Source organism: Sarcophilus harrisii, chromosome 3 (genome assembly GCF_902635505.1).
Source record: "Sarcophilus harrisii chromosome 3, mSarHar1.11, whole genome shotgun sequence".
NCBI classification, from domain to species: Eukaryota; Metazoa; Chordata; class Mammalia; order Dasyuromorphia; family Dasyuridae; genus Sarcophilus; species Sarcophilus harrisii.
Genome location: NC_045428.1, coordinates 278649656 through 278669235, shown reverse-complemented (window position 1 = coordinate 278669235; position 19580 = coordinate 278649656). Strand labels below are relative to the sequence as shown.

Sequence of the window (19580 nt, the reverse complement as noted above, 5' to 3'; positions counted from 1 at the left end):
GCTGTGGTTTCATTATTTCATGTATGATTGTCATCATTTAGGGACTTTGAAATCTGAGCAAGACCATCATGAATTTAATCAGCTCAGAACCTGCATGTTTCCTTGCATGAATGGGTCTTAAACCATCTGCTTAGAAGTTCTCTAAAAGTACACACACACACACACACACGCAAATTTTTTTGAAAATAAAATGAATATTTTGAATCACTGGGGAGTTGTGGGGGGTGGTTAGCCTGGGGCAATATATACTATTGGCTTTCATTAAATATGCGTCATTTTGTGATTTTTCTTTCTCTTATTGTATATGATTCATGATAGCATTGATATGATACATGATAGTATTGAATAAGACATTGTATAATACAATAATATTATATTAGTACAATATTGATAGTATTGTATTAGTATTGTCTAATACATTGTCTAATTAGTCTAATTAGTATATTGTCTAATACAAATCTGCCTTTACCTTATCCAAAGGAATTTAATTACCAGGAGATTAAATATACTTATTTGTACTAGTTTATTAATCTGTTAGCAGTCCCTGTTATTAGGTAGCATTAAAAAAAAAATTGGTGAACTGGGAATCAAGTGACCTGGAACCCTTTTTCTGCTCAGCTACTGAACAGCTATTAAATCTTCAAATCATAACTTTCTGGGTCTCAATTTATGTATCTTGTAAAATTAATGAGTCAGACTAGATAATCTTTAAGGCCTCTTCCAGCTCTGTCATGTTAATCTATATTTTCTGTGCATAATATTATAATGAAGTTCTAATATTTACTTATAATACTTTAAAATCAATGAATTCCTTTTTTCCTATTTTAATGATTTTTCATGTTGAATTACATGAATATAAAAATTTGAAATGTCCTCTTAAAGTAATTAAGTCTTCTGTTTCTTATCTTTAGGATCCCATTGTTAATTTTGAATTACCCCTGCACTTGGAGAAGTGGTTTCCTCGTCAGGTGATAAGGGCCAAACGGGATGATATTCGGGAACTGATTCTGAAACTTCATTTACAACAACAGAAGGGCAATAATAGTTAATTCATCATTGATGGATGTGGAACTGGTGTTTTAAGAGATTACTGGAAAGCTATATACCAGCATTTGTGCTATCCTGCTTGCAAAGAAGAAAACACCTTGTGATTATTTTGTAAATTGTTCAAAATTATTTAAATTGTATAATTACTGATTTTGTTTGGATCTGATAGATGGGGATAAAGGGGTGGAAAGGGGGAGAATGTAGATAAAGTTGTTAGGTTGAAATTAAAATTTGATAAATATTTCATATTTTTTTTCAGTGAATATGCTTGAACTATGCAATCAACATGTGATGTGAGAATGTTTTAATAAGTGATTAAAAACACCAACAACAAACCACTATATGGTTTTAACCTGCACAAGATTTTGGGTACAGGACCACTTACTCCTCTGGTACCAAACCCATCCTTGGCAAGTCACTTCACATTGTAGCTTTTTTTTTTTTTTTTTTTTTTTTTTTTTTTTTTTTTTTGCAACTCAAGCATGCCCTATGAATACTGTGTATTTTAAAACAATTATTGTTGAATGCCATTTATGGCATTACTTCTGTATAATATAAAATAAAACGCTCTTAATGTGAGGTGGTAAAAACCTACTCAAACATCATGTACTTGGTCAATTCCCTAGTTAGGTAATAATTCCATCCCGCTTTAGTTGCAACAATTTTTTTCTTCCAGTTACTTAAGGAAATTGGGGAATAAGCAGTTTTTTTATTTAGGGTGAAATTGTGAAAAAACTTAAGAATTATAGTTTTTTCTTTTAGATGTGAATTCATTTTTCTTTTCAAAATTGGAAAATTAGTTTGGCTTTTAAGAAACAACATTTAAAAACAATCTGAATACTTTTTAAAAACATTATATTCATTGATACCTTTGTAAAATAAGATAGAGATACTTACTCATTCATTGTATGAGTATACACGCCCCATTATTGAAAAAGAGAACTCATTTTTATGAAGATAAAATTGTTCTCATTTGCTTTCTATATGCTTAGAACTTTAACAAGCTAAGTATTCACATTTGTCCAGACTTACTCATTAGTTTATTAGAACTCAATATGCATTTAAAAAAATCTATCTACCTAACTTTTTTGCCAATAAAGTAAAAATTGTTTTCATCCTTTTAATATCATATTTTTTCTTCCCCAGAGGCTTTTCTAGGAGAGCTTAGTTCTTCAGTACATATTCAGGCAAAATTTTACTGAATTTTTGTGATCCTGCTGGGATTATATCTGACTAGACTTCATGACTATCTGTTAAATATAATTCACTCTGATATTATCAGAAATATTCTGAGGAAGACAGATAATCATATTCCATTTTCTCAGATAAGAACTTTTGTAAGAATATAATTTTAATCTCCCAACTCAGATTTCTCTTGGATTTTTATCATAATTGGAAGGAAGGAAAACCGAAGCCATTAGAGGTAAGGCTGAAAGGTCAAACAGTTTATTCCAAGTAATATGGTTGAGGTTGTGATGTCTCAGTGACCTTTGGCTTTTTTTAATTTTGTCACCACTTTTATATTGTTAAAAATATTTGTCTTTTGGAGATCTATTATAAGGAGGGATATAATTATATGTCATTCCCAATTTGTGGGGCAATTTTTCTAGGTGACTTAATTATTTTGTATATCTTATTTTGAATATAGCAAGTACAGAAATCTTCTTGTGCTTTCTTAGTATTTTCATTTGTACATTTTTCAAAGATACCACTGTCATTATTTTTGAAGATTTGTTAAAATAACTTACCTTTCCCCTACCAATTGATGATGGAAATATTGTGTTTTGAGAATGATTAATAGTGTGTTTGATATTAAACACGTTTTTAAGCTCATCAAATAAATGTGTGGTTTTTTAAAAGCAAGTTAACCCTTATAATGAAGTAGATTTTTAGTTGTATAATTTTCAATGTATTTCATATAGTTGGTGCTTAATAAATTATATAATATACTACCTTGACTACTATAAACCATTAAAAAAGTATTTTAAATAACTGAATAAAAAGTATTTTTGTGTACCTATGATTCAGATTAGATTCACTACCTTTTATAAGTGATATATAAAATGAAGACCAAGTCTTTTAGCCAACTCAGGAGTTGGGAGGCAACAAGAAGAATTTGGTGTCTGTTGATTCTTGTTAAAGCATAACTACAAACCTGCTAGGTTTAGGCCATTTTGGAGAAGGAATTTCTTTAAATGAAGACCTTTGGCTATTTTCAGAAATTAACATCATTATTAATTATACCTTGTTTGTAAGTCCTTCAGCAGTTTACACGTTATTTCCATGCTCATTGTTTTATTTGACCTTCATGACAGCCCTTTAAAATAGGTAGAGCAGAACTTTATCTCTATTATTATATTTGAAAAAACCAAGCCTCAGTGAATTTAACTGATTTGCCCATGATATTGCAGATAATAAATGATGGAACCAAGATTCAAATCCATGTTGTCTTATTCCCAAATTCATTGATCTTTTCACTATGGCAAGGTGACAGATGTTTTAATCAGAAAGATTTACGCATTGGCTACAATAAAATAGGCAATGAACTAGTTTGTTGAGATAGCAATTCATTTACTTCCATGAAAAGAAAAATTGATTTTTAATTTACTTCCCATTAATTAATAAGATTGTTGCAAACAAACTTTGGTTTCATATAAAGAGTAATAAAAATGGATTATGTAATGATGAATCTATCCAGAAGCAAGAAATATTCTATGCTTCATACATAGTACTAAAGTCTAACTGTTCACATGATCAAATAAGATTATATAAATAAGCACTTTATAAACCATTATTAAAGTTCTATAAAAGCTACATACTACTAAAACTAGCAGTAGCAATGAGAATTCACAATTTAGTTTCTAAAATCTCCTAACATATTTTGTCCAATTCTATGAATCATTTTGGAATTTGAAGGGAAAATAGCTTTTTTTCCCCCTGAGGCAATTGGGTCTAAGTGACTTGCCCAAGGTCACACAGCTAGAACGTGTTAAGTGTCTGAGGTCAAATTTGACTCGGGTCCTCGTGACTTCTGGATTGGTGCTCTCTACATCGCAACACCTAGCTGTTTCAGGGAAAATAGCTTTAAAGACTGAAACCACTTAGAACTTTAAGGACAATTATAATCCAATAACACCATTCAATTCTTTTCTTTGATTTCTTTGGCTACACAAATAAGAATCAATTCCAGGTAATTGATTCCAGTTAAATTTTCCTCTGGACTTTATTAAACATGGGTTTTCTTTTTAAGACCTTTGAAATATGGCTATCATGCTACAATCCCACAGCTTCCATTTTCTACCCTCTCCCCAAAAATGTGACAACTAATTTTTAACAAGCTAAAATTGTACCTTATACATCTGGCTTGAGATTCATTGTCATCTGCTCTAGAGGCTAAAAATTCAGCCTTCACTGAAGTTTTCATATGGTACTTAGAAGAGCTTTCCTGTAGCTTTCAAAAGCTCTCCTGCTTGTTAGTGCTTATTTCTTCATATTTCATTCCATTCTCTGCATTTTAGAAAAAGATGCCTCATCAATTCTTCCTTTTTGCTGCCCTATCCTTATTCCCTCTTGGACTCCCTTTCCTCTAGTTGAAAAAGAAAAAAGAAAAATCAAGTCCTTGTAAGAAATATGCACAACCATACAAAACACATTACTAAACTGATTGTATCTGAAAATATATACCTCATTCTGTATCTTAAGTCCATTAATTCTCATCAAGAGGTGGGTAGCATATTTTAGCATTAGTCTTCTAGGGTTTGTTATGTTTAAAAGGTTCAAGAGACAATTTCTGGGTAATTACTAATTTTATTAATAATGCTAGCATTTTAATAAAAGAAGTCAGTAACATTCTTGAATGCTGAAGACAATCATGGCAATGGACTCAAGGCTTTATAAGCCTTTATAATGTCCTTGGAAAATTAGATGTTCCAGAGTGTGGCAATCAACTTTGGCCAACAAGTAGTGAGAGAGAATATTACAATGAGGTGCTGAATCTATTCTAATGTACTTAAGTCATTTACTTCCAAATTACCCCCAACCTAGTGCAAACTAATTGAAGAATTTATCCCAACCCAACCTGAGTAGAGCATAGAGGACTTCCCCACCTTAGATTAAATTCTTTGTAAAGTTGAATAGAGTCTGACCATGATTGAGGAGAAAATTATTTAATGAACTTCAGAGAATGAACTTTGAAATGAGGACATTAGAAAAAGGGGAACTCTGGATCCCCTCAAATCATTGGTTATTGATAATCATTTCTCTCAGGTTGTAGTTACTACCTGTTATTCTTGTAGAACTTGCCCAGTATGAAACAAAACAAGAATTTAGCTTATGATTATGTTTGATGTAAGGTTCCTAATTATTTGGGACAAAAGTCCTCCAAACTCCAAGAGTCTGATTTACTATGTCTTTAAATAATGAATTGCATTACATGTTATGTCATAATGATAGAGGAAGGCTACTTGATTAGTATCTTAAGTCTCAAATTTGGTAGCAAACAAGCAACACTAAGAGGCCTTCAATTCTTAGTAGACAAATGGAGCTTGTGAAATAGATGTATTCATTGGCTGCAAAAAGATCATTAAGTAAACAAGAATGTCAGTTTAAATTTATAAGCCGTTTGTAATCAGTAGTTGACTGGTTGTTCATCTTAATTTGTAGATCTTGAAAGGCAGAAAAGAAAAATGTCTTAGAGATCTTCCCTGATCTGTAGGCAGGGCGAAACTCAGTGAATTACATGAGACATATTGTCCTTGTTTAGCATGATGAGTGTCAGTAAAGAGCTTAGGCAGACAGATTAAAACAACAAAGAAAATCGTCTCTGCCATCTGCTATCTAGAGGAGTTTTTCTTCCTGCTGCAGCACCTACCTTATTCCCGGAAAGAAGTTAAAATTTTTTTTGCATGGAAAAGAAAATTGAGCAGGAAACATTTTACTTTAGGCTAATTTATACTGCCATGGCAATATACTCTAGACCAAAATTTAATTTTTAATATCAGTTTTTTTTTTTTTTTTTTTTTTTTTTTTTTTTTTTGCTATAAAGGCACAGAAGATTTCAAGATTTAGTTCTGGCTTAAGTACTTAACCTCCAAGTTCCTTTGGTTTTTTAGCTCGAACAAATATGTTCTCTTTTTCTTGGAAAACTTCTTTGGGTATTTTGATATTTGTCTTGATAGAAGGTGACCTTCAAACTTTAACAGGTAATGTCATTTTTTTCTGTGATTATAAGAGAATTTTTAAAGAATACTTTCATCTAAGTAACTGATAATTGAAAAAAATAGAATAAATGGTAAGCATATAGAGTAGATGTATTTATCCTTGGTATTTGTTCTGTTTCAACTATCTTGAATCTCAATAAAGACCTTTCCTTTTGCTTTAGTAATTCCTTAGTCATAGCAAATTCACATATTTTTACTTCACTTTTATATTATTTGTGCTGATGATTCAGGCCTGATAGTTCAGATATTGATAATTTTTAGACTGGAAAAGAATGCTCAGGCTAATGGGGGAAAAACCTTTAGAGAGATCTTTTCATTATTTTGTAATATATCCAAATAAGACTGCTTTCTAGCAACTGTTATTAATTCAGAGCAGATGAAAACCAGGCAGAATAGAAGTATTTAGTTATAAATGTAGAACAAATGGGGAAGGCATAGTTTGATTTTTCTGTTTTAAAGCTCCATTAGTATATGAGTGTCAATCCCACTTAAAAAAGGAACTCAAGGAAGTTCTGCTCTTTTCCAGTGGTCATTAAGTTCCATGTAGCTATCAAACTTTCTGAAGCCCAAAACAGTGTAGTATAAAATAATTGAGCAATACATTGGGCAATAATTTTGATCTACTATTAATACATTGAATAATGAATGTTAAAAAAAATAAACCAAAAGCAAAATGCTTTCTCTTTTCTGTCATTTTGATATTTGATGTGTATTTCATCTTAGTAACGCTTAACAATTCTGAAATAAGTTCACCAAGGAGTGGAAAATACTAAGTGGAAAAATGATCAAATACTTATCTCTTCAAATTTCCCCCTTTGTATATGTCATCTTATACTTGGATCATTTTTTAATATATTATATATATATGTATATACATATTTATGTATATATATAGTATAAATACTATTGGCTACATACTATTGTTTGATCTTTCATTTGGGGTAATAGGTTGTTTTTCCATCTTTCATCCCAAAAATTTGCACATGGTTTTATTTCATAGCACAAACCTATTTGCCTTCAGAGAAGATCCAGGAATCGAAGGTTTCAATTTCACGATTCTGGATGAGTTTACAGCCCTCAATTCCTCTGTATGCAGAAGAGAAGCCTCTTGATTACAGAAAAAATAAACAGCAACTATTATTCCGCCAGAAGCGAGCTACTTTATTTCCTAATGGGGTTAAAATTTGCCCAGATGAAACTATTGCACAGATTGTGGCAAACCACTTGAAGTATTTTAAAGTCCGAGGTAAGTATTCACACTCTCTAGCTCCTAATATACACGCCCTACAGACTCCGTGTTAAAGATTAGAAGAGTTCTCATATTTTATTGTTGTTTTGGGGGGTTTTCTTGGCAAAGATACTGGAGTAATTTGCCATTTCCTCCTCCAGCACATTTTATAGATGTGGAATTGAGGCAAACAAAATAGTATTTGAAGCCATATTTGAACTCAGGAAGAAGAGTCTTCCTGACTCCAGGCCTGGCTATCTACTGTGCCATATAACAGTGTTCTATCTACTGACATAGTTACTTAGCTATCTCAGCTATCTATGTACATGAAGTTAAATGCAACAAAACCTCATTCCTTTAGTTGGCAGTCAGAATTTGACAGACTTGTTAGGATTAGGCTAAATCTGATTCTTGTTATGAAGAAAGGACTTACTGAGAAAATTAACATCACCAGCCAGGTTTTAGAGAAAATGTTTAAACTACTTAAGAGGACAAACTATTTTCAATCACTGTAAAGACACCTATTTATAGAAACAGGTAGTATTTTTAACTCAAATATTAGATATGGGGTTTGAAGAACTCCTTCCAATCCTACCTATTTATTGACTGCCAATAATTATTATAATGTAAATAAAAACAACAATCAAAGACAAAATCTGATTAAATGAAATGACTATTTGTGATCTTTGAGAAGTGACAAATACATTTCTCAGGAGAGACTGGAGATTTCATTTGTGAAATATGAGATATATTGTTTGACACTTTAAATGTGTTTGTGGTTTTTGTTAAGATGTTTTTCCTCTATTACAATGGAAAGTTTGGTGAGGGAGATGATGGAAAACAATGTATAAAAATATTTATTGTTGAGTGATTTCAGTTCTGTCTGATACTTCCTGACTCCATTTGGAGTTTTCTTTGCAAAGATATTAGAGTGATTTGCTATTTTCTTCTCCAGCCCATTTTGCAGATGAGGAAACTGAGGCAAATAGGGTTAAGTGACTTGCTTAGTGGTCAAGACTGTATTTGAAACCAGTAAGATGAATGTTTCCTAACTCCAGGCTCAGCACTTTATCCACCTCCTAATATATATGCTGCACAAGAAAAATACATACATTCACACATACACATACACTCACACATACACAGGTATATATGTGTGTTTTTCTATATATCTATATATGTGTATATCTGTATGTATATGTGTGTGTGTGTATGTGTATGCAACAATAAATAAACATTAAAAAAAATAACTAAATGTGACCTTGGACTAATTCATTTTACCTCTTTTTGGCCAGATTCTAGTTATTTAATATAACATATTCTCTAAAGATGTTTGCTAAGTAGAACTTCATTATTAGGGCTTCAATCAAGACAAGATGCTTTTTCTATTGATATTTTCTTTAGATCCATTTCCACTTTGTAAATTTTAGTTATTGTATGAACCTAAAAGTAGTAACACTTTATTTTTTTAAAGTAGTCTATAATTTCAGACTAGCATTTTAATGTTACATGAGTACCTGGGGAAAGTGTGATATCTATAATTCTACATAGGGAATTTTGGTCTTTTGGTCATCTAGTCCTACTTGTGAATATATAAATGAATTTCTGAGTGTTTTTTGAAGAAAAATTAATATATTGTACTCTAGGATTATCACCTACAGTTGTTTGTCAGTAAAGAGCTCTACATTAAAAGATGAGATTTGGTTGTGTTGTGAATAAAGCTGGACTGGGGTCATAGAAAGTACTGATAAAGCCAGGTCTCTATTAAGCTTTATTCTAGACTTTTTAAAAATTAAAGTATTTTATTTTTAAAATATATTCATGAATAATTTTCAACATTGACCCTTGCAAAACCCTGTGTTCCAATTTTTCCTTTCCTTCTTCCTACCCTTTCCTTTAGATGACAAGTAATCCAGTATATGTTAAACATGGTAAAAATATATGTTAAATCCAACATCTGTATACACATTTATATAATTATCTTGCTGCATAAGAAAAATCAGATCAAAAAGGAAAAACTGAAAATGAAAATAAAAAGAGTAAAAATGCCATGTTGTAATCCACCCTCAGTTCCCACAGTTCTCTCTCTGGGTATTGATGGCTCTCTCTCCTCATCACAAGATCATTGGAATTGGCCTGAATCATCTCATTTAGACTTTTTTTTAACCATTAAAATTGCATTTTATATTACTATTAGATTACTTGTATAACACAATTTTATATTAAAATATATTTTTCATGGTAGGTAGAGTTGCAGAATTTGAGTCACAAGGGACTTCAGTAATCAGCTAGGCTAACTTTCACACAATAAAAAGATCCTTACTCTAATGTAATGGCATTTGAGTAGCACGATAGGTATATTACTAGCCCTGGAGTCAGGAAGACCAAAGTTCAAATTCAGCCTCAGACAATGTATGACCCTGGGTAAGTCACAACCTCTGGCTGCCTTAGTTTCTTTAACTGTAAAGTGGGAATTGTAACATCTATTACCTCACCAATTGGGCATAAGGATCAGATTTGAAAAGTGCTTAGTGCATAGTGCCTGGCACACAGTAGGTGTTAATTAATTACAAAACATTAATAACATTAGTAAATGTTGGTTCTCTTTTCTATAATATATAATTAAAGTAGTCATCTAGCCTCTTCTTGAAGGCATCCAAAGTGGGTAAAGTTACATGGGGAAGTCAAGGAAGCCCATTCCACTTTTGTTTATAAGGAATTTAACCTTATATCTAGTCTAAATCAACCTCATTCAATTTCTAATCATTGTTCCTGTGCTTTAGGATGTTAGTTTTGTAACCATGTTATTGCCTTTGAAAAAGAGTTTAAAGATTTCTTTGAAATCTTTTAGTGTAAATATTTTGGAATCTGAGTAAAATGAATGTTACTTTATCCCAGGAACCAGATATTTGGAAACTGGCAAAGTTCCAGTGGCCAAAACACCTGACAAACTGTTCTTTTTATATAGCTGTTGATTTTCAAGCATATTGACAGAAAGATGAGAAATCTTCACCAAGTGTGTAGTTGTGAACTGGATGAGGGAGACAAGCAGCCCCAATATGAGGTCATTATGTTTCCAAGGAAATCTAACTTTTTTAATAGGTATCTGATTCAGTCAAAAAGTTTTGAAAGAAGGCAACAAGCATTTATTAAGCTCCTACTAAATAGTTAGGCACTGTGTTGATTGCTTTAAAAATATTTAATCTTCACCACAATCCTGGGAGGTACTGTTGTTATCCCCATTTTATAGTTGAGGAAACTATCAATATAGGTAGCTATAGTTGTGATTTGCCTGTGTTCACAAAGTTAGTAAAGTACTGTTTTATTTTTATTATGATTATTATTGATAATGATCAATATTATTTATTAACATTAAGTATAATATATTGATATTTATTATTAATATTACTTAATAATGCTAATTAATAATTATGAATAATCAAAGTAACTTTTATATAGCATTTGCTATGTGCCAGGCATTGTACTAAGTGCTTTATAATTATTATCTCATTGATCCTCAGATCAACTCTTGGTGGGTAGGTGTCACTATTTATTTCTATTTTATAGTTGAGAAAACCAAGACAGAGATTAAATGATTTCCTATGCCACATTACATCATCTAGAGTTGTTTGTCAGTAAAGAGCTCTACATTAAAAGATGAGATTTGGTTGTATTGTGAATAAAGCTGGCCTGAGGTCATAGAAAGTATTGATGAAGCTAGGTCTCTATTAAGCTTTATTCTAGACTTTTTAAAAACCATCAAAATTACTTAAAAAGGTCTGTTTTATTGTTATGCAGAATACTTGTTTGTTATAGGTAGGTTTTTGAAAATTATCCTGCTCCAGAGGTATGTTAACATCAGAGTTTGCAAGATGACTAAATAGTCAAGGAATTTATATATGTTTAACAGTTACAGTGATTAGTTTTTATTATTTATTACATTTGTAATGTGGACTTCAGTTTCCATTAAAAACTACAATTTTGTTTTTACTACAGATAATCCTGCTTTGTGAGAGTGCAGACTTAACTTCAGCTGATAATAGGTTACTGTAAAATTATAGTAGAAAAAAAAATTTAGACATTCATGTTCTCAAGTAGATCTTACATGACATTGGACTTCTGGTTACTGGACATGATACATAATCTAAGCTGCAAATGAGATTAAATCTGGATTAAATCCCAGCTTTTCCTACTTCAGCAAATGACTAGGAGGTGTTCCTATCCCCCACTGATTTCCAGTACTAGTCTATTTATGTTAGCCTCACCATTCCCAAAAGATGTTTTTTTAAAAAATAATTTTATTATTTTTGTAAGAAGAAATCACCCCAGGAAAATAAAGTTTCATGTAGATTGCTCCACAAGCATAAATATATAATTCACAAGAGTGGAATATATGGGCAACCTGCCATCTGGGGGTGGGCATGGGGGGAAGGAGGGAAAAAATTGGAACAAGAGGTTTGGCAATTGTCAATGCTGTTAAATTGCCCATGCATATAATTTGTAAATAAAAAGCTATAATTCAAAAAAAGAGTAGAATATAGATTAATTTTGTAGGATTCTGTAAAATGGTTCATTCTAGTGAATTAGGTGATATTTGCCCTAAATGATCCTTTGCAGTACACATATGCTTTAGTTATGATCAGTACTTTTTCTGTCTATCTCTTATGTATCCAATGTCATTGTACTGATCTCGAGCATTGGGGGCCCTCTCCTGGTGTTCCACTAGATCTCCTGTTCTTGTTTTCTAAATCTTCCTTTCTACCTCCTTACCCTGGAAAAAATTACAGAAATATTCCATTCCTTAGCAATCACTCAGCTGTCTTATGAAAAGTCAGGATAATGTGGTACAACAACAGCAATAGCTAGTATTGTAGTGCTTTGAAATTTGTGATGGATTTTATCAGTGTTATCTCATTTCATCATCACTACAGCTCTGGGAGGTAGAAGCTATTCTCAGGTTACAAATGAGAACGCTGTAGCACATACAGATTAATTGATTTGCTTAGTGTTAAACGACTTGTTCAGTTGTTTTCTTCATGAGCCCATTTGGAGTTTTCTTGGCAAAGATACTGGAGTGGTTTCCTGTTTCCTTCTCTAGTTCATTTTATAGATGAGGAAATTGAGGCAAATAGTTTGGTTTTGTTTTTGGAGATAAAAAGCAGAAAGATGAGCTTTGAGCGATTCTATAACAATACTTGCCTTTTCTCCTAATTGAGCCTGCTGGATTCTGACCTTTCCTTTACTAATCATGTGAAATGGAAACATAAAAAATAAATATTTGCATCAGCTCTTTGTCTACTTTCCTATGATAATTATGGTTATATGTACATATGTATGTGTGTATACACATTCATACTGCATGCATAGTTGTATAGACCAAAGTAAATAGGTTCCAGGATGAATTTGATGTCTAACTGTTGGTATATGTAGTCTCAATCAGATGGCTTTCATTATTTTTCCAAATGATCCCTTAAGACTCTGATTTGTATTCCCTGCATTCTTTGAAAATGGCCTTATTACACCCCCTAGAAAGCTGTAAAACTCAGGGGTTGAACTATATTATATCAAGACCACCTCTAAAGTTAACGTTTTATGATTTTACATGGTTCTTCAAATTCTGCTCAATATAGTTTTGATCTCTCTCACAATCTATTGAAGTTTGAGTACTAGTTATGGAATGCCAAGAGTATACAGAAATCCACCATGTAGATCAGACAGAAGATTGTACTTTATCTTTTTGTTTTAGAATTTGACCTTGTAAAAACCTAGCAAGTTTAAATAAAATAAAATACTTTTGATTTATATATAGGGATGCTTTTCCTTATAAAATCCAAATGCTATTTTTTATACATTAAAAGAAGACTAATTCTGCCCTACCCCATCTTGATATTTTCTTTCTTTTGGGCTTCTAGCAATGTGTATTCAGTCTTTTAGATGATATAAAATAATTTTAATCTTTTGAATAGGTTTCTTTAATCATGAGATATAAGTTACAAATTTGGGGAGGAGCTTGTGCAATATAATTGTGCCAAAATGGTATAAGTTGAAGAAATAATATTTTAACCCTTTTCCATCAAAAAAAAAATAAAAGCATGGCTATCTTCCAGCAAACATTGCTGCTCACATTAATAGGTAAAGTTAACTCATGCTAATAGGTGAAGTTAAGCAACAGCTTAATTTAACTTAGCACCCCAAAGAGCCCTGTGAACAATAGATTTTTTATTAAGATGGTTTCAGTACATTGGGAAAGTACAGCATTTTTAAGACTTGTACTACCATTAAAAATATAAAGACATCTATACCAATCAGACTCCCAAAAAACTATTTTAATGACCTAGAAAAAATAACAACAAAGTTCATATGGAAAAACAAAAGGTCAAGAATTTCAAGGGAATTAATAAAAAAAAAATCAAATGATGGTGGCTTAGCTGTACCAGATCTAAAACTATACTATAGAGCAGCAGTTACCAAAACTATTTGGTATTGGCTAAGGAATAGATTAGTTGATCAGTGGAATAGATTAGGTTCAAGGGATAAAACAGTCAACAAATATAGCAACCTAGTCTTTGACAAACCCAAAGATCCCAGCTTTTGGGATAAGAACTTACTGTTTGATAAAATTGCTGGGAAAATTGGAAACTAATATGGCAGAAACTAGGCATTGATCCATACTTAACGTCCGTACACCAAGATAAGGTCAAAATGGGTTCATGACCTAGGCATAAAGAATGAAATTATTAATAAATTAGAGGAACATAGATAGTATACCTCTCAGACCTGTGGAAGGGAAGGTTTTATGACCAAAGCAGAACTAGAGATCATTACTGATCACAAAATAGAAAATTTCGATTATACCAAACTGAAAAGTTTTTGTACAAACAAAACTAATGCAGACAAGATTAGAAGGGAAGCAATAGACTGGGAAAATATTTTTACAGTCGAAGGTTCTGATAGGGGCCTCATTTCCAAAATGTGTAGAGAATTAACTCTAATTTATAAAAAATCAAGCCATTCTCCAGTTGAGAAATGGTCAAGGGATATGAACAGACAATTCTCGGATGGGGAAATTGAAACTATTTCTAGTCATATGAAAAGATGCTCCAGGTCATTATTGATCGGAGAAATGCAGATTGGGACAGCTCTGGGATACCACTGCACGCCTGTCAGATTGGCTAAGATGACAGGAAAAAATAATGATGATTGTTGGGGGGGATGTGGGAAAACTGGGACATTGATTCATTGTTGGTGGAGTTGTGAACGAATCCAACCATTTTGGAGAGTAGTTTGGAACTATGCTCAAGAGGTTGTCGAACTGTGCATGCCCTTTGATCCAGCAGTGTTACTACTGGGATTATATCCCAAAGAGATTATAAGGAAGGGAAAGGGACCTGTGTGTGCACGAATGTTTGTGGCAGCCCTTTTTGTGGTGGCTAGAGACTGGAGACTGAGTGGATGTCCATCAGTTGGAGAATGGCTGAATAAATTGTGGTATATGAAAATTATGGAATATTACTGTTCTGTAAGAAATGACCAACAGGATGATTTCAGAAAGGCCTGGAGAGACTTACACGAACTGATGCTAAGTGAAATGAGCAGGACCAGAGATCATTATATACTAACAACAATACTAGATGATGACCAGTCCTGATGGATCAGGCCATCCTCAGCAACGAGATCAACCAAATCATTTCTAATGGAGCAGTAATGAACTGAACTAGCTATACCCAGAAAAGAACTCTGGGAGATGACTAAAACCATTACATTGAATTCCTAGTCCCTATATTTATGCACACCTGCATCTTTGATTTCCTTCACAAGCTAATTGTACAATAATTCAGAGTCTGATTCTTTTTGTACAGCAAAATAATGTTTTGGTCATGTATACTTATTGTGTATCTAAGTTATATTTTAATATATTTAACATCTACTGTCATCCTGCCATTTAGGGAGGTGGGGGGTAAGAGGTGAAAATTGAACAAGAGGTTTGGCAATTGTTAATGCTGTAAAGTTACCCATGTATATATCCTGTAAATTAAAGGCTATTAAATAAAAAAAAAAAAAATATAAAGACATTTATTTTTTGAGAAATGAAGGAAAAATTCTGCTTATTAGGGTACAGGTCAATTTAGAAGAATTGTACATATTTAACCTATATTGAATTGCTTGTTGTCTTGGGGAGGGAAGAAGAGAAAATTTGCAACACAAAATCTTACAGAACTGAATGTTGAAAATTATCTTTATATGTGTTGGGAAAATAAAATACTATTGAGAATAACAAAATACATTTTCGGATGGAGGAAAATGATCTAGAGTACAAGCTTAATACAAAATTTTTATCTAAAAAGTCTTTAGCAAATAAAATGAAGATCATTCAGCCAGGCAACAAGCTATCAAGCATATATTCAGTACTTAGGATGTGCTGAGGTTTGAGGATACACTTTTCTCAAGATGAGGGATGGGGTTGAAGTGGGGGCCAAGGAGGATGTGGAGATAAAATAAAAACATCATAGTTTATACAAAGTATATACCATGTACATATATATAGGCAATCTGAGAAAGTGAGAAAGAAGGTAGAGGCCATTCACGGACAATTCGATTTATCATTAATGAAGTTTTAGGAATGGTCTCTCAAGGTAAAAGCAAGACAATCTCATGATCCCTCAAAGAAGCCTATTATCCTTCAGCTTGTCATCATATTTACTTTGGCCATTTTCCAGTGTGTCAGGAAGCTGTCTGGGAAGTTTTCAAGACCTTTTGGGACCGTCTGCCCCGTCATGAGGAGTATCGACACTGGATGAATCTCTGTGAGGACGGAACTATAAGTATATTTGAAATGGGTACAAACTTTAGTCAGTCTGAAGAACACCAGAGCCTAATTGTAAAGGTAGGTCTGGAGAAGTGGAAATTTCTGAACAAATTTGGAAGCATTTAAATGCAGCCAGAATTCTTGTAGTTTTGCTTTCTTTATTCATTGAATCTAAAAGCTCATTGTGCATTTAACTAGGTAGCTAGGTGGCTAAAGAACACTTGGCCTGGTGTCAGGAAGACCTGTGTTAAATCCAGCCTCAAATACTTACTAGCTGTGTGACCTTGGGCAAGTAACTTAACCCTGTTTGGATTAATCCACTAGAGAAGGAAATGCCAAATCACTCCAATATCCTTGATGTGAAAACCCTATGGACAATATTGCTATCCATAAGGTCATGAAGAATTGGACAGGACTAAATAATAGCAGCAGAATTTAACTAGCTTTATTGGGAAGGAAGGGATAAGCATTTATATAACAACTACTATGTTCCAAGAAATTTGTCAAGCAATTTTCAAGAAAATTTACAATTTTCTTATTTGATCTTCATAGCAACCATTATTATCCCTACTTCATAGATGAGGAAACTGAAGCAGAATTGAAGTGACTTGCCCAGAGTCATACAGCTAGAAAGTGTCAGAGGATGGATGCTTCATCAAAGGTTTTTTTAAATGACTAAGTTTGACTCTATGGTAACAGTTATAACTTGTGAAATTAAAAAATTCTTATGATATATAGAAACAGGCAGACATGGATGTAAGTCCTAAGCAAGTTATTTAACTTCTTACCCCCTTAACTTTTAAAGATTATTTCGCTGTTAAGTGCTGATTTGCATTGTCAAAGGGAGTTTCTACACTGGGAATTCCTCATATCTACAAAATCACTGGCCTGTTTTGTTTGCTTGCTTGTGAATTTATTTATTTTTATTAAATTATTGAAACAGTTTATTTCAAATTAGGAGATGATTAATGAATGTATTAATTGTTCTTTGCTGCATGATGAGGTCAGAGTAGCAATTCCTAATTTGAGATAAACATATGACAAATTCACACTGGCCATTCTCTGTGCCAAAAAGGACATTTATTTACAAGAGGTTACAGTTAAAATGAGGAGGTTAAATAGGCACCAGGAGTGGGAGATATGTAATAGGGTTGGGAGAACAATGCACCTGGCAGACCCAAACCTGTCTAAAGATGTATCTCAAAGTTTGTCTAAAGATATCCAGAGATTGGAGAGATAGACAATAGAGGCTAATAAAAAGTTCCATCCTTACATCATTCTATATAGATAGGGTAGTTTAGGGCTTGGTTATACCTGATAATAGCTAAATGGACTTTCTTTTTTTTTTCTTTGTTTTTATTTATTTTTGTATCAAGTGCAAGAAAATAAATTTTCATGTTTATATTTTATCAGTGAGTTTCTTTTCTTTTTTTTAATTTTTATTTATTTATTTAATAGCCTTTTATTTACAGGTTATATGCATGGGTAACTTTACAGCATTAACAATTGCACAAACCTCTTGTTCCAATTTTTCACTTCTTACCCCCCACCCCCTCCCCCAGATGGCAGGATGACTAGTAGATGTTAAATATATTAAAATATAAATTAGATACACAATAAGTATACATGACCAAACTGTTATTTTGCTGTACAAAAAGAATCAGATTCTGAAATATTGTACAATTAGCTTGTGAAGGAAATCAAAAATGCAGGTGGGCATAAATATAGGGATTGGGAGTTCAATGTAATGGTTTTTTGGACTTTTTCTTAATAAGAGAAGACAGGAAGCTTAAAGTCCCCATCACTGCATATATTAGCTCCTATAATATAGAGGAAACTCACTAAATAGGGCTCAGTTTGGCACATGTTACCCCTATGAATAATAGGGCCTGATTTCAGTGTGTCCCTGAAAAAAGAGAGGGACCCTCAACTCCTATGCAAAATTCAGTGACGATATAGGGACAAAATTGATAGCATAAATTGGTAGTGGATCCAATCAATAGGGCTTCATGTAATTCTATAGAAGCATTTGCATTTCATGGAATAGGAACAGAGGAGATAAACGGCAGTAGCTACTCAGGGTTGGGAGCGAATTATCCAGAAATAAGGAAAGATCAAGGAGAGATTAGGTTCAGATGTGAAATGGTCAAGATTAAATAGAAAGGAAAATAAGATTGGAATAGAGTTGATAATTTAGAAGAGTAGGAGGGAATGATTAGAGTGAGTAGACCTCCCTCTAAAAAAAAAATTTGAATTTTTTCAGATTGCTACTTCTTCCTCAATATTCAGTTCTATAAATATGTGTCAAATATTTACTACATAAAAGCTACTGTGTTAGTAAGACTTCTGGTATTCTCTCCCTAAATAGAGCTGCTTTTCTCAAGGCCATATGCTCCTTTTACATATATGTCAATAGTCTTGTAAACACAGGAGGTTTTTCTAGCTTTGGCAGCAGTGTATCTTAGATTGTACTGAACATTTCACACTGAGAGATCATTGAAAACAGAAGTATAAATTTATGAAGAATGCATAAGGAAAACATTGATCTCACTGGGGAAATCTTAGCTCAAAAATAAATAAAATATACAAATAACAAATCATTGGTAACATGGGAATTAGCTCAGTCAGATTATCACAACTACTTCTCACGAGACATTTAGGTTTGACAGTTTCTAGCAGTAATTTTCATATACCAAAAAGTACCATATAAATATGAACTTTTATTACCATCATCTCATTGTTAATCTTTTTGTAATTAGGTTCAAATAGAAAGTCTGAGGATAAGCTGCAAACCTATTATTATTTTATATTTAGCCCTCTGCTTGACTCTTGAATAGGTGAATAGAATGTTTTTGTGGTTGATTAAGTTTGTTACTAGCACATAAAGAAGCGCGCACATTCTTTCATCCTTTATGTTAACAATTATGACAATGTCAAGTAGGGCCAGTCTATAACCTTGTGTTATCACTATCTATTTCTTTGCCTCATAGGGTCCCACTAAGTGGGTGCTAATCTAATCATTGGTACCAACAAGTCCCATTTAGGTGGAGTTTCAGGATTCCTGTTGGACTTTCTTAAGGACTATTTTGACATGTGATGTCCCTACTCTAAGTGGCATTTTACTACTTTGTTATTTCTTTTTAATCTCCCTTCATCCCCTCCCCCCTCCAATAGCATGGATAGTGAGTTAGACTTTGATGGAGTTTTATTTGATAGATTTTTAATTTCATTTTTCTTATTTTTGGGGAGAATGCAATTCAAATAGAAGTGGTCCTGGATC

At 32.7% G+C, this 19580-nt stretch overlaps 3 protein-coding genes across 6 annotated transcripts in view; 2 read left to right on the top strand and 1 right to left on the bottom strand.

Annotated features, from left to right (window-relative positions):
- Positions 1 to 3067, top strand: part of SENP7 (SUMO specific peptidase 7) — a 156646-nt gene extending 153579 nt beyond the window's left edge. For all 4 annotated transcript variants that reach the window (XM_031959602.1, XM_031959601.1, XM_031959603.1 and 1 more), the window contains one exon: positions 912 to 3067. In XM_031959602.1, coding sequence (XP_031815462.1) covers positions 912 to 1049 — 138 coding nt within the window. In that variant the 3' untranslated portion in view covers positions 1050 to 3067. The remainder of the gene's footprint in view (positions 1 to 911) is intronic.
- Positions 1 to 19580, bottom strand: part of LOC100918193 (putative protein FAM172B) — a 194813-nt gene that overhangs the window by 161839 nt on the left and 13394 nt on the right. The window lies entirely within an intron of this gene.
- Positions 6086 to 19580, top strand: part of IMPG2 (interphotoreceptor matrix proteoglycan 2) — a 79142-nt gene continuing 65647 nt past the window's right edge. Inside the window, exons 1-3 of the mRNA XM_023498961.2 lie at positions 6086 to 6248; positions 7267 to 7512; positions 16212 to 16378. Coding sequence (XP_023354729.2) covers positions 6170 to 6248; positions 7267 to 7512; positions 16212 to 16378 — 492 coding nt within the window. The 5' untranslated portion in view covers positions 6086 to 6169. The remainder of the gene's footprint in view (positions 6249 to 7266; positions 7513 to 16211; positions 16379 to 19580) is intronic.